The sequence below is a fragment of the Pygocentrus nattereri genome, chromosome 24, assembly GCF_015220715.1.
Source record: "Pygocentrus nattereri isolate fPygNat1 chromosome 24, fPygNat1.pri, whole genome shotgun sequence".
NCBI classification, from domain to species: domain Eukaryota; kingdom Metazoa; phylum Chordata; class Actinopteri; order Characiformes; family Serrasalmidae; genus Pygocentrus; species Pygocentrus nattereri.
This window is the reverse complement of record NC_051234.1, coordinates 5,596,655-5,613,200: the sequence shown is the minus strand read 5'-3', so window position 1 is coordinate 5,613,200 and position 16,546 is coordinate 5,596,655. Positions and strand designations below refer to the sequence as shown.

General features: G+C 36.4%; 1 protein-coding gene across 49 annotated transcripts in view; it reads right to left on the bottom strand.

The window, feature by feature from the left end:
- Window positions 1–16,546, bottom strand: part of rims2a (regulating synaptic membrane exocytosis 2a) — a 273,985-nt gene that overhangs the window by 108,458 nt on the left and 148,981 nt on the right. For 20 of the 49 annotated variants that reach the window (XM_037533989.1, XM_037533997.1, XM_037533992.1 and 17 more), the window contains 5 exons: window positions 12,946–12,993; window positions 9,752–9,882; window positions 8,158–8,350; window positions 6,519–6,672; window positions 4,727–4,753 (listed from right to left, as the gene is read on the bottom strand). In XM_037533989.1, coding sequence (XP_037389886.1) covers window positions 4,727–4,753; window positions 6,519–6,672; window positions 8,158–8,350; window positions 9,752–9,882; window positions 12,946–12,993 — 553 coding nt within the window. The remainder of the gene's footprint in view (window positions 1–4,726; window positions 4,754–6,518; window positions 6,673–8,157; window positions 8,351–9,751; window positions 9,883–12,945; window positions 12,994–16,546) is intronic. The other 29 variants (XM_037534027.1, XM_037534000.1, XM_037534018.1 and 26 more) reach the window with 5 other exon arrangements.

The window sequence follows — 16,546 nt, the reverse complement described above, 5'->3', positions numbered from 1 at the left end:
TGATGGAATAATGTATTCAGAAATGTACAACAGCATTTTGGATGTAATCCTGCAGATCTATAAAAAGAAACTGCTCAAACAATACATTTTTTAAACATTCCAGCTGCTTTATGAAAGAATACAAAAAAAGACTTTGTTACTTATTACGTTTTTTTTTTAAGTATGGCACTATTGTCCAAATACTGTTTCGGCTACTGTATCTCGGTCTTTATCTGATTGGTCATAGTCAATTCTTCAGAATAATCACAATTGGGGAGTACTGTTTGTTGTAATAAATTTGTCATTATGCTGATGCAGGTGCAATTAAGTCATTCTTAACTGAAAGCAATCGTAAATTTCAAACCATTCAAGGAGAATCAAACACAGCCCTTCCTCACCAACCTGCTTTCAGCTCCACAAAACCTGAAACACGCTATTCAAGCATTGCACGAAGACAGAGAATAAATTCTTGTTGTTTTTTCCTTTAATCCATCCATTTCAGTCTTGGGAAACAAACAAGAGTGGAGCATTTCTGCCCTGGTCTACAGCGCTGACGGTTTTCAAAGTTGACACTTTGAACGGGCAACTCAATCAGTCAAAGGGCCTGGCACAGATTGAGTGGGAAGGTTACTAGCCGTGCAGAAGCTCCACTTCTTAGATGCTGCGGCCCCTTTCGGACCCCCGAGCCTCCGTGTTCACCGCTCAGTCAACTTAACCTGAACAGACACTGCAGCTTTTACAGGAATGACAGGCGAACAACTCTCCTCTCACGTCCTCTCTCTCTCTCTCTCTCTCTCCCTCTCTTGATTTCTCAGATTCACAGAAACTGTTATAGCACTCCCGTTTTTAGATCAGTCAGTTCTCTCATTTCCTCACACACAGACATGCACACAGACACATTTTTCTCTCTCCTAAGAAGTGAAAGAATAGGCAGAACAAGCCAAACCAGATGTATGTGCATGAGAAGACCCGGTTTCAAATGTGTAACGTAACCATACACAAATAAAATATACAGAACTTTGCAAAAGACAGAGATGCCCTTTCATTTACTTAATTTCCAAATTGGTCAATAAGTACACATTCATAATTTTCAGGAGATATCTGTGTAGATTATATATGAGATAATCCACTTGTATAAGAAAGGGGAAGTCAAAGGAAAACAGTGAAAATCAGATGTTTCTGAGTTTAAAGTTCAAAGTATAATTGCAAAAAACAGAAAATGAGACTCCTAACAACCATGCAAAATTTGGCAGACCAATAACATTGCCACCACCAGGTAAATAGCACTTAAGGCCTCCATCATTAAGAGAGAAGAAAATCAAGCTTCACTCTTGCTTCAGATTTGTAAAAAAACACATAGGTGTTTATTTCTATCCTTCCACTGTGAGAAGACAACATTATGGGTCTGAAAGGATGCGTAGCTGTCAGGAAGCCCTTGCGGACAAAGGGACAATAAAAAAAAAAGAAAATGTGCACTAAAACATTGAAACTGGACACCTGAGATGTGTATGCAGATCAGTATAAATTTGTAATTGGGATTATTTGCAGACAGCAGAAGCAAAAAATGCAAACAACTTCTAAGACTGAACTTTGAAGGTGTGGAAAACTATTCCTGCAGATTTCTTCAAAAAACTGAAAGCAAGTCTCCTGAAAAGAATGGAAGCAGTGATAAAGGCAAAGGGTAGACTCACTAAATCCTAAAAATGTGATATTATATTCAGTTGTTGAACTTTGTGTGTGCACGTTTCTGTTAAATATCTGCTTTCTTTCCTGACGCTGAAAAATAAATAACTTTATTGCTGTTCTGACTGGAAATTAAATATATGAAAGAGTGGTCTCTGACTTTGCACATCAATGCAACTGCAGGCTTTCAGTTTACTTCTTCTTGCCAGTTAATCATGCAGCTGAGCTTTTGCCTTTCTACTAACTGAGAAAAGAATATGCAAGTTAAATGACTAAGGCCCTGTTCACACACGATCACATCACAAGTGGACAGCCTGTACAGGTGTGAGCAGGACCCAATGCATCTAGTCAACACACTGTGATCCGATCACTCACTCCTTCAGCTTTCGCGGGATGCATATGAGCACACATTGATAACATTTATAGTGTGAACACTGAAGTGTCTCGATGCATCCTCGAAAGCAGTGAACGACTGCCCTTTGTCATCACAGCAGATATGAGGGCAACTCTGTAGCTTCTTGTTTTGTTTCTTCTTCCATTTATTTACAAGTTATGCTGGCAGTTTATGTGGTCTAAATGTCTGTAACAGACCGTATATGTACATGAACAAGGAGACGTGGCACATTTTTGTCTGAAGACAAAGGCAGCAAGAGTCTCGGGTAGTAAATGTGTGCAGTATATTTCCTCCAGTATGGAAAAATCTGATCAGAAGTGGTTATTGGAGACATGTTCAGCTACATTTACATAAAAGTCCCATTGCTGAAATCAGATATTTTGCTCAAATACAATCTCTCTGACATGACAATTCACACTCGTTTAGGTAAGTGATTCAAATCTGTCATTAATGTGAACAAACCAGCGTCTTGAAATGACCCTCATGCGCACATCCTACTCAGAAACGTCACGTGAATGAGTCACGTGCATCTTCAGTAAACAGTAGGAACGAACCTTCGCAGTGAAGATAACTAACTCTGATCAGCTCTCAGCGTCATTATTAGAGCGAGACGAAGGAGAAAAAGGGGAGATGAGCTGCTTTTCGACCGTTTATAGGCTTTAATTTCTGTTCGGCGCTGCAGCCATGGTAACGCTGAATGACGGCGCACGCGCAGTGGAAAAAGCACACAAATTCCAATCTGAATATTCACATTAAGGTCGCATGGCCACAAATCGTATACGTATCTCTTCTAGTACCACATATGAAAGTGACTCAGGTCGGATTTGAAAAGATCAGATTTGCATGTCCTCACAGCCCTGAAAACACCAAATCTGAGTCACATTAGGGCAAAAAATCTGATTTGTGCCACTTCAACCTAGTAATGTGAACGTAGCCTTTGAGATCCATGTAAATGTGAGGTGTCAACAGTTTTGCCTTGTGTTTTTCACTTGTGATCAGATCACTTGAAACAGATGGTAATACCAGGTGTGAACAGGGTCTAAAGGACAACAATGTTAAAGGACAGTTTTTTAAAGGTTCTGTGTACTTATGTGTTTAAGATGTGAAGTCATTTAGAGTGGTTTGCTGTGCAATGGTTCATTCAAGAGAAAAAACAAACGATTTCATAGGAGTAGTGATAGGAACCAGACATCTGATGCTTTTAAAGCCTGTAACAGTGGCCTCACAGAAATTCCAAAACAATGTTCCAAACAATGAAATGGTAAGATATATTCTGACTGAGCCTACGGAATTGTTTAACGATAATTTTAAAGAGGTTCTGGCCTAAAACTTACATTTTTTGAAACACATTCATAGCAAAGAGGTACACGCAGGGTGTTGTAGGGCAAAAAAGTGCCCAAAAACTTGTTTTCTATCACTATCATTATAAAGAGAACTGAAACACTGAGACCTGAGATGTGTGTCCAGATGATTCCCCACTTTCATTAAAAACTCTAAATTACTTTTATGACTCTCGTGCAACTGAATTATGTAGAAATGTCACAAAATCTGAGAAATTCTCCTTTAATAAATGCAGTTTTCCCAAACATTCTACAGGTGTGTAATTCTACGCTGCCTTAATATAGCTGTTGTTTCTCTACATATGAAAGCTGTATAACAGACTAGCCTATTTATATGAATGCTGACAGACTGACTTTCTAATTTTATATGTCGCCGTTTAGCAGTAGGTCTGTTCCTTTTTTCCTTCTTCCAACTAAAGTGCAGCCCTTTCGCCCTTTGTCACTCAAGTTAGTTTCAGTGTGAAATAGTTATCACCATCCAAGCGTTCAATGAGTGAATGTCGGTTAGAATCACATTTTAACTGCACTAACAGTCAGACTAATATTAGATCAGTGTTGTGCACGTAAACACTGTCATTAACAGTGAAAGTCACTGCCATAAGGCTCTTTGTCAAACTCCAGAGATGTTCTAAGAGTTGTAATAGTGTTGTTCTGTTGTTACTCTGTCAGCACATCTACACCTAGCCACTATGACAGCACCAACTGTTAGCGGCAACACAACAACAAATTTTTTAGGCTATACAGAGAACTGCACACAAAGCCGGCTGCTGCCACCTTTTGCTTTTGACCACCTGTAAGAACTCAAGAATAAAAACTTATTGAAGAAAACAAAAACAACTACAAAGCAACCAAAAAACAGAAGCACACTCAAACAAAACAACACTGCACACACAAAAATACAGGACAAAAAACACATACATAACAACCAGAAAATGTGTCAAGGGTTCAGTTCAGTATGTGTGACAGCACTGATATGGGCAGCCAAACAAAGCGAGTTAATAACACAGCATAACTTCACAAACAAACATTTCGGGCAGTCATTTGTTAGCTTGTCAGTGTGGTATTCTGTCATGTAAAAGTTAGCCACAATGGAGCTTTGACAGAACTGCAGCAAAGAGAGAAAAGCACAACACTGCCGAGGAAAATCAGAGGGCACTGTGGGAAAGCGTGGGAAATGATACCATGTATTCTTTTTGCATCTTTGTGTCTTTGTTTTTTTTTTCCACAGAAGCAAGAGGAAGGAGTGGTGGGAATATCTGACTGCAGAACACAAGGAGGGAATTCATGGGCAACTCCGCAGGAAGCGGAGTGGACATGCAGTGGTCTTTACCTGAATTGTATGAAATCGGGCCTTGCGCTGCAAAGACAACGAGGTCAAGAGAAAAATGATGCAAAACCAATCGACCAACTATTTCAAACTGTTTCACTCTGATTTAAAAAGAGACCAGGTCATGACGGACGAATTTATGTGAGAAATAATAAATAAATGAAAAGTTACTGTTGAATTTACTGTGTGTAAATTTACAGAGCGTGAACTATCCCTGCTGTGATAAACAGGACTCAACGATTCAATTCCATTATGATTCTTTAAAAAAACGATTCAGTGCATCACTGAAAATCTCATATTTCACTACCTTTCAGTTTAATTCAGATATTGAGGTACAATTTTCGATTAATTAAAAAAAAAAACATTAAATGCACACACTACTGCTCACTTGTTATATTAATAACTGTTATTCAATAACTTATACAGTGTAAATAAAAAAAGTTGATAAACAATTAAAATAAACTTTAAAAATATTTTGAGAGCAAAAAAGTGAAATAATAAAATTTAATTATCTATTTATAGTAATTTCTTGTCACAATATTACAATGAACTGCTATTTGATCAGATTTAGTCCTGCATTTCTGAATTTGACATTGTCTAGAATTTCTTAATTCTACTATAAGTTAATTCTCAATGCTATGCAGCCTTTTACATTATAGTGGAATCTATTCATCACTGAAAATGCCAGTATTTTTATAGCTTACGAATTAAGTATCATATCTTACATTTTCATACAACAAATAATATAATGGAAGATTCTGTCCAATCTGGCAACCCTGAACAGACTGCTGGCCCTGTTTAAACAGCACTACAAGCTGCATGAAAGCAAAAAATAAATATGAAAATAACTTTTTGGTCACAAGTTTTACTCGACAACATTGACTTTATTGCCTGGTGCAGGCTGAATAACTTTCTTACGGCATGTGCTCATTTATTCTCTGTATTACATTAAATAGAGAAAATGCTGGACTGCAATATCTTGTCAAGTAAAAATTATTTTAAATTCAGTTGATATATCTGATACCTAAAATGTTTCTAGGAATATTATTGTTTAACTTATTTCTAAACTTTTTTTAGTAGTTAAGTCATTTTATCAAGTATTTCATTATATTGACAAATAATTTTGTGTGTTAAAAGCATATTTCTTGAAACAAGCCATTTAAAATAAGTTAAATATCTTATCATTTACAATAATAATCTTATACTAAGCTCAACATGAGAAATAATATATACTGAAAACATTTAAGATATTTTCACGTTACAAAATATGGAATTTTTTCAGCGTGGCCAGCAATCTGGAGCAGCAGGAAACTATGTATTGCACCTGGAGTTAAAACTGTATCTGTTCAACTTGCGAGAATATTGTCAACTGGTGCCAATAATACCAAATTTGGTATGGAGAGCTGGACACTGCATGCTTCTGGATATAAACAGTTGTTTGACTGCCCACAAAGTGAGTAAGTTCATAAAAGTGGTAAACGTTTCAGTTATTTAAATTGCTTTCCCGTTTTCAGGTATGTTAATTATCATATTTATCAAACATTATGGAATGAATCTTGCAGCAATACAATACACCAAAGTCCGTTGTTTTTGGAAAACAGCCCAAGAATTTATGTAGGCCTAAAAATTATGTGCATATTTGCTGATCACTATTCTGATTATAACCGACTTTAACAAATCAATGGAGTTGAATCGCCACCTTCAGAACAATGCATGTGTTTTACACCCTTACACTGAAGCAGGTGTAAAGTCAGTGTGAGGTAAGATTAAATGCGATAAAAGAAAATATTCATACTCTGCAGTCTGCGAGCGGTGCTGTCTCCATGCAGTGTTCTTCTCTGCAGGTAGGGGGAGCTCTTGGGTAGGGGCACTGAGGAGACATCATGTGTCTGCAGCTTGTACCAGTGAGGCTCATCGTCCATCAGTGCTGTCTCCAGTTCGATCAGAATCTAAAAGAGGATACATGCATACTACAATCACACAACCACAATCAGTTCCTTTTCCTTGTTTTCTTAATATACACTGTCTATTGCAGCTGACACACCAGTCCTGATATAAGACATAGGTAGCATATATCTGAGTGACGGTATTTCCTGCTTATACATACGTATTATTTTGGAAAATCTGTAGTTAACCTGAAAGTTACTAAAATGTAATGCTTATACTCAACTACATTTCCAAGAGCAAAAAAACACATTTCTACTCCTCCCATTTCCATTTAGACCTTTAGAATCCTCTCATGCCAGGCAAGTTTATTTCTTTTATTCATTTATTTTTATAATTCATACTACCATAAAATCATCCTTCTCACAACTATGCTAATTCACCGCTGTGCAAAGACCAACATCGTCCATTAGTTGCCACACCACACACAGAACTTACTGAAATGAGGCTGACACTGAAACAACGCATATTTGCCAGGGTATGATCAGCTTGTCAAATCCTGATTTTATTTTAAGTACCATTTGTTTTACTTTTATAGATTCAAAAATAGAGATGGTGTATCAGTGGGTGGCTGATAACCAATCCTGTAATAAATCTTGCCTGAAATGATGTGGATTCTGGGGTGGAGTGTTTGAGTAGCTTGATCGACTACTTTTAGATGCTTGTCTTAAGTGAAGTGCTTTAATTATAAATAGCTCATTGTACTGTAAGTCATATTTAAAGAAAAGAAGGCTTTTATATCAGTTTTGGAAAAGAAAAGGGGGTACTGTGCCATCTCGGATAAACTTTCAATACTTTTTGTCTTTTACTCAAGTCTATTTTTTAGCTCCAGACTTCCACTTTTAACCGAGTACCTACCAGTAATACAGTTTCCTTGTACATTTTAGTACCTTGCAATGAGATGTGAAAGGAACCTTTCAAAACAAATTGTTTATTTAAGTTTGCTATGTGTTATCAGTTGTTTTCCTCTCTTTTTAGTAACACGATTTACCTAATTCTTTACCAGGTGAGGTTAAAGGCTCCAAGCACATGCTTAATAAGCTCACCACAAGGCAAAATACAATGGTATGTAAATGTGTTGATTGCTGTTGGAGCAGGTACAAATTTAAACTGTGCTGGGGATTCCAGCACTTCTATTAAGAACCTCTGGCTTATTATACTTTTCAGCTACCTATCAGGCCCTTTAGAGGTTGAATCCAGTGTATGAGTGGTCCTCCAAACCTGAAAGAATGCTGCTAGAAGAACATTTTTCATTTCTCACCAATCCTGGTGAAGCTCAAGTCATCGCTGGGGTAAAAACATTCTGAAGAATACCAAGTACATAATGAAGTTTATGCTGCTGGATTTAACTTTCAAATTTCAAACATCAAAGACTGCATGATGCATTTTTAGCATTTAGTACAGGACTTCATGACTCCAGTCCCGGAAACCGAAAGTGCTGAAATGAACCAGCCCTTCATGAGTGGCTAAACTACGCAGCTATCACTCACCTCTCCCAGGAACTCACTCTCCTCCTCTCGGACGCGCGCCTGGTCCCACAGCGTGATCTCAAGCATGCGCTCCCGAAACTCCCGCCGGTGCACAGGAGAGTACATAAAAGTCTGGTTCCATTTGGGCTCCAATGATTTCTTTACTGTTTTTGTTCTCCTCTTGCTTTTGTCGCTGGAGGAACAATAATTCAGACTGTTTTTATTTACCATCTTGGCAGAAGGAAAGCTGGGACACACAGAATGACAAATGAGCTAAAATCTTTCGAGCACTAGACCACAGGTGTAGCGTAAAGCCCTCAATAAGTTTAAGAACAACAAAAATGCCCTTTAAAAATACTTAACAATTCATACGTTTAAGCTAAGGCTGTGGCCTGCTAAGTGTAAGATTTCTATTAGACTATTTCAGTTTACGAATCGCATTTGTATTTTATTATTTATTTGCATTATCTTTATTTCATGATTTATACATTGACTTATTTGTCAATATTTGCAAAGCTGTAGATATTTCTGTCAATGAAAGTTAGGACCATGTAGACAGCGAGTGTGTGTAAGTTTAATGTCATTCTAGTCAACTGAACTTTCTGTCCTTGTGTGTCAGACATGCTCTGAGTGCATGGCAGCAGCTACAACAACAAGAAAATTACAAAATCCTCATTGTGGGTGTGAAATTTGTAAAGATGATTCTAAGAAGGTGGAACATAAACTACTAACCATGTTTGCTAACAACTGTTGTCATGTGAAATTGTAGTCAACAATTTAACAACTTCAAAAGTGTAATTTTAACATTTTGGGTCTGCCATCTAAATGCTAATTTTAAAGGTAAAATTATCGCAGTATTTACTTTTAAGTAACAGCTCAAACTGCCATGTGACTTCTGACTTTAGCCCCTAGCTCAGCAGAGCTATTAAAAATAGGAAGAAAGACATCAGAATCACCGTTATAATGGTAATTACTTCTGCTCAATAATGTGTATATTTTGTGAATATTACTAACATTTACCTTTCAGAAAAATTCTGAAGTGTTTCTTTGTAGAATCACTTTTTCTTAAACTAAAGTTTTCATGGTGGCTCTGAAATCTGTTCAGGATCTACACTCGCTCAAAACCAAAAGTCAAAGTAACATCACAAAGAGGATCTTTGCTTACGGAGTGAGATTTCACATTAAAAATGCAAGTGGACTTACAGGGTCCCTCTTACCCGGTAAGTCCACTTGCATTTTTGCACTTGCACTTGCACTTTTTGGGTCTGTGGCCCTATGCGACATTACGGGGTCTACCAGGCAACCTTGTCTGATTGCCTGTGCTTCATTATTATCATGTTGCTGTGGATCACAGCCTTTCAGGGCCTCTAATAACCTTCAATTAGGGTGTGAACATTCCCTCACCAGGACAGTAAAGAAAGAAACAGTTAAGATCTCCAGACAGCACCTGGTTTTGTGAGGCTTTATCCACTCTCCACCATATCACTAACACCATTAGTTGCAAATCGTTTAAGAAATACAGCCTTGCCCAAATTTGCTCTCATTTTCACAAACATTTACTCTCAACTTTCGCAAACACTATTTTAATGTCCCAACAAGCTCCCTCTGCCCTTACCTTCTGTCTGGGAGGAAGTAGATTTTGACATAGGGGTTTCTCGGCCGGCCATCTTCCCGCGAAGGCAGGTCCTTGGCCGTCAGGATGGTGACAATGAGCTGATGGCCCACTTTATCATACCAGAGTTTGACCTGCACAATGACCAACACATTTTTAAGGGAAGAGGGATCTAAAGGGGTTTTGGTGCATACAGATGCTATACAGTAATCTACTGTACATACATCAATTAAGACAACTCTAACTCATGTTAAAGGAATACAGCAGCATTTTTCATCAGCTTTGTGCTGCAGTTAAATATATCAGGAAACTCCAGCGTTGAGGACCGTTTAGTGTTAAAACTGTTAAAACATTCAGCAGAGCTTTATTTTACTGCAAACGAGGATTATTTTATTTTTACCTAAAAATCTAATTCTCCTGTGGAGCTGCAACAAGGCAGTAAAAGAGTTGCATGTGGCTCCGGAGCCACACGGTGCTGAACCCTGGCCTATGGTATAACATCTCATGTCTGTCTCATCCTAAGAGCTGTACTGTTTTCATATGTAATGACTGTAGTTTCAAATTCACAGTACATGGTTGCATATTTCAAACATTTATTTACAAAATTCAATAACTGGCAAAATGGTTTGTTTGAAATTACCATTGAAATTATTATTGAAACGTTTAAATTGTCATCTGTGGTAACAGTACGATACAGATGCAGCAGATAGAGATTAGGTTGAAAAATGCTGTAGTATTCCTTTAATTATATAAATTTTTAAGACATTCTGTATCAATTTATTTAACCTCATTCCTATTAGTACTACTATTATTGCTAATGCTTACTTTTACAGTAACCTAAATTCTAGATATTAAGAGGATAAAAGTGAGGTACATACATTTAAAGTAAGAGGAAATTACACTAAAGACACTGAAATGCCAAGAAAGAGTGAGATACCAACCCTGAAGTGTTGTGTATTTTTTAATGTAATATAGTAGAAACTAACTAGTAACTAACCAAGTATGAAAGCATAACTAAATGATACTGAAATACCAAACAGTTTCTAATTATCTAGCTAATCTAGGACATAGAACGATATTCCATAATTGGATTATTGATTGTAGTAACAAGGCAGTGAAAACAGTTACTTAATTTTAATGTTTAATCAGTTTTATGGGGGTAAAAACGCAGCGCAAAGACCCCTTAAGAGTCTTATATGGTATGTGTCTGTCTATGATCCGAAACTGGGTTGTAAAAGAAAGCAGTGATTTTATACTTTGTTTTTACTTACTGTCCTCACCACTTTTTAAGATTTTTTACTACTTACACATGTGAGTTTAGCGTGAGTATGTTTGTGTTTACCACCTTATTAATCCAAATAATTATCCAGTTATGAGAAATTCAATTCTAAGATATTTAACTATATATATTTTTCACTAAGCATTCTACAATTAACTCATTTTACCCAAAATCATTTTAAAGTTTGTACAATCTTTGAGTCATTTTGGTGCAATTCAGTTAGACCATCATGGAACTTGACCATCATGATAGCAAAAATTATTACCCAGTACTTTGGAGTTTGTACCACACAGTTATCCAGTTAATAAAAAGAACATATTAGCCTATTATTTTAAATATTATTCAGGAAAGGTCCTTCCTAAAGATATAAGCACAATAATTGCTTGCTATGTGTAATGTTAACTACAATGTCTGCAACAGAGTACTTTATAATGAAGTACACATGGAGTTACATTTGCAAGAAAGATTTGTAAAATTAGCATCTGCCCCAAAATGAACAAGGCAAATGAGGCAGGAGACTGAAAGCATAGCAGCAGTAGATTCCTCATGCAGTGCCACGCAGCAGACAAGCACCCCGCTTAATGAAGTATGGACAACATAGAAACACACTTAGAAGTCAGACAAAGAGTGAACAGACTGATCACCACAAAGAACAGAAAAAAAACAGGAAGATATCACAGAAATAGATCAAATCTTCTAAGCCTTTGCCCATACTTGCTATAGTGGCAAGGATATACTATTATTACGTCATTCTCGTACAAACAGTCTATTCGGACATCATTGTAAAGGCATGCAGAAGGGGACAGCATTCAGTTTGTAAGCAGTCGAAGGAGAGATGTACATATGTATGTGTGTATGTATGTACAGATATGCTACTGTGCACTCTATGTTCAACACTGCTGTCAAAATATCTAGAAAACAAGTCATTATTTTGAAATAAAGAGTTGTACTTTCAACGAAATATGGACACATTGATGCCAGAAGTATCTCTGTTTGCCTGGTCACTCCGACAAGCACAAAACTGTTTGTAGACTGTGAGTAATTAGCTCATCTTTAAGTAAAACTGTCCCTTAAGGTATAATGGGTTCATAAATTGTCATACACTATTGCTACTAGAAAGCCCACCTAATTTCCAAAATAAAAAAGACACAAGAGACAAAATTATTGTCACTCAATCTATCAAAACCTGCTTATTTACTGTGAAATGTTGTTTCCTTGGAAAATGAGCTTAATTTTATGGGACAAAAAACTGCTGCTTTGAAATGCAACATGAAACTTCCAGTGGCCACACATTAAATGAACACACACTACAAAAGATGGTGAATTAACATTATATACAAAACTGTTCTGCAAAGCAGTTTTGCTTCAGCATTAAATAAACATTAAACTCTCAAAGGAGTTTCTTACTATCCCCAGATCAAGAGGATTCAAATCAGGACTGAAAGGTTTAAAGCCTCCAGGTCGTTTCAGGTTACAAGGAAAAAGAGTCAAATTTGTCCTTGCAAACTCGGCAACATTTAAAGAGACACAATCATACCTAGCGTAATGTAACAGACAGACAACACTGCTGTTTTTTGTTGTATAATAACTACAATATGATATGTATAGCTTATATATAGCTTTGCAATAATGGTAAGTACATATACGCAAGAACTGTGTCTCTTCAAATCTTTGTTTAGATTTTCATCATGCAAATGATTCAAGCCCCAAAATCATATGTTGAAAAATGAAGTAACAGTAGTTGCGATGGCAGTAAACAAAGGAGAAAAAAATAGTCATATATTCTACACAAGCAAACAGAAAAACAGGATGCAGCCATTTTTGCTGTGCAATTTCAACAGAGGCAAAAGCTAAAAAACAAGAAATAGGGGGCACAAGGGAGGGGGTGGGGGTCTTTCTCATAGACAGCGACCATTACCTGAACCCTAGGGTTAAAAGGCTCGATTCTCCTACTAAGGCTTTGGCTCTGGATAGGCAAAGTTAATGACAAAACAAAACAAAACAAAAGAACAATGCAATAAAACTAAAATCTAAAATGACACCACAAATGTTAGGGGAGCTTAGAGAGAGATACAGTCTAAACACTGCAGGTTAACAATAAGCACTAGAGACAAATACATCTGAAATTAGTTGTTCTTAATAGAAATAAGTTTCAAATTAAACAAACTTTTTCTGCCAATGTCAAATGCAATACTGCTTGACTCAAAAGTTTTTTTTTCAGTCATGGAAAATAACAAGCAGAACATTTACAAAAACATATAATTATAATTCCATCCAAACCATCAATTCAATTTAATCTATTGTTCTGCATAAAGTTGTAAGTGTTAATTACGGAAAAAAGTGACATAAATAAACTTTTCTTGCCTTTATTCTCATTTACTCACACTATAATTCATTCTCTTCACTACAGCCACATCAATTAGGTCCTGGTTTCTGAATACGCTTTAAGGAATACTCCAGCCTATTCTCTATACTCTGCATCTGCAGCAGATGGGCAATAATTCTGGCATGTTTCCCTGTGGGTCAATGTTGTGCATTTTTTGTGCCATTGCTCTCCTATAAAATAGTTTAACAGACTCATGATATACTGTATACTACATATTATAATACCTCCTTTAAGGGAATACATTTTCAGTGCATCAAAATAAAACAGAATTTCCACAAAGGTCACATGGCACAGCCAACAGCAAAGGACTTTAATGCTGACATATTTTTAAGAAACTGCGGACAGGATACTGCATCATAAAGACCCTGATTGACTTTGATAGTGTGATGCCAAGGTCATTTTGAAAAATACTGAAACACTTTTTTTTGGGTAATTTTTCAGTTATGGTTAGGCTGGTTCAGTTTACCACGTCTGGTGATGGGACCCCATGGAAACCATGAAAATGTCTTATCGCTATGATAATGTGTGTTTCTTTGACATAGAAAGTGTATGTATAAACTTTTAGTTTCTAGAATTCCTAGAGTTCTATTATAAAACTCTATGAAGAGGTCCAAGTACAAAGTCTAGTTTATATACATTTTACTAGTGGTAAGTAACACAATGTTTTCCATTTGGGAGAAAAAAACAGATTTCCAGCCTAATTTACAAAATGATTTTGATGATTTTAAAACAAACATTTACAGAACTCAACAACTGCTCAATGCCTTCTATTAAAAGTGTGTCTGAAATGATTTTTTTTAACTACAGGCAAATGTGTTGAAGACATTGCCTATGGTCACTGACAATATGCTACAGATGCAGCAGACTTAAAAAATATGCTAGAGTATTCTTTTAATGATTATTCAAAGGAGAAATGGTGAATAAAGTTAAGACGCCCTGCTTATTTCATTGGCTTTGTAAGCAATGTTGTGGAATATATCACAAGACGCAAGTATTTAAACTGAATCTCCTTCCCAGCAAACAACAAATACATAGAAACACACCAGATTATGCTACCCAAATACACACACAATACACACATGTACACGTCATATAGTGTTAAACACAGTGCACTGAGGGGGTTGATTAGATTCACAAGGAAGTTGTGCTTCTCCAATTCAGGACATTTAAACACAATTCTGACTTTAGGCCTGGACAATATGATGATATGTTACAGATACAGTGATAACTTACATCACAATATGTATATCCTGGGTATAATCATTACATTTATAACACTGAACAACTGCTAGTATCTTAATAAAGACACATGTAGACGAATTAAGGAGAGCCTGTGAACTGCATAAAGCACATAGTAACTGCTACTTGTCTGTAGGAGAGTAAAAACACATCATTTCAAAAAAATCTCTGAAAAAGGAAATATTAACATTAGTAGTGGGCAGATGAAGCGGTATAGCGGTTGAAACTCTTTGTGTAGTCAGAACCATTTCACTGACACACTACAAATAGGTGCAGATAACATGATGTACTAACACTGCACATCACGCTAACATTAGGGTGTTTAGCTATAGGGCTGAGTAAGGGGGGGTGCTTCTATCATGTATCAAATGAAAATGCTGCTGTCCAGTCTGTTTCAACTTTTGGGCGGACCCTTAAACTTTTCATTCAAAATTTCTGTTTCTGTTTCTTAAATCGTCCAGCAGTTGCTGGAGCTGCTGCTCCCTTTAAGGTGGAATGGAAAATTCAGACAAAAATATTTTTTTATTTTTTTTATTTTAACTATCCTTATCTTAATTTCTAATGTGATTTTGAATGTAGTGATTTTCTCTTTTAAATCTATTATTTCATTCAGGTGTTATTCATGTTTTTAACTTCTAGTTTAATTTCTTTTTTTTTAAAAAAACAACACTGTATTCACTGACTCTGTATTTTCTCATTTGTGAAGCACTCTGAATGACAGCCATGTATGAAAGGTGCTATATAAATAAACGTACCTTGCCTTGCCTAAAATAATTTTATTTGAAAAATATATATTACATATATACATATATGTATGTATGTATGTATATATATATATATGTACACAGTATATCTCTTAGAAATTTTAATTATACAATGATATACATACTGCTCACTACTAATTTACATTAACTAACCATAAGCCACTCCTTAATTTTGCTGACTCAAAAACATACTAAATCAAGACACTCCTACAGAAAATGAAAATACTGTCATAAATATTGAGCTGATACATTTTTGCCGTATCTTCCTCTCCTACTCCTTACAGTCTGTACTGATGGTGATGAGCACCTAATTATTCCTTGAGCAGCCCTTTAAACCTTACACCAATGATGCTCATGTACTGGAGGAACTTGCAGGAACACTTTACAGATTGACAAAGAACACACGACTGACAGTAACATGATCAGGTCTAGTGCTAAGAATGTTTGGGTTCGTTCCAGCGCTGTGGCCTAGCACAGACACCGTGGAGTCGGGCCAGAGCCTTATCTTTCCTTCATGTCAGCTTTGTTCACCTCACAAGTGTTTGCCAACCTCTTAACCCGGCTTGAAAACAAAACACAAAACCTAGCACTTAAGCTACAGCTTTGATAACTCCAAAGGATCAGGATCTCTTATAGCGGTTCTGTCATCTAAATAACCTACTACTCTTTTGCTTTGTCTAATATCAAAGTGATCTAACCAGGCTTGAAAAAAAAACATGGCAGCAGAACAAAAGCCATGACTAGGACAGCATAGCTCAGGGGATCAAGATCTAAGTAAAATCTTTACAGTGCCTGTGTTGCCTAAATGACAATAGTCACGTTTACATGCAGCCTGATAATCCGGTAACAACACAACTAAGAGCTCAAGTGAAATAGACTAATAGTCTGATTAAGGCCATTTGGAATACAATATCTATCAAATTGAACAAGGTGGTTAATCCTGTAAATAATCCATTAAATTGAAAAAAAAAAATAGCCATACAAACACCTGTATCTGATTTCTTTCCCAATCAGTAAGTTTAAGTATGTTAAAGTTAAGTAACGAGTCATAAAGTGACGTTTATAACGTTCAACAAGGCGTAAGCCAGAAACTGGTCTGCAGAAGAGACAAAGTTTATTCTTCAAACCTA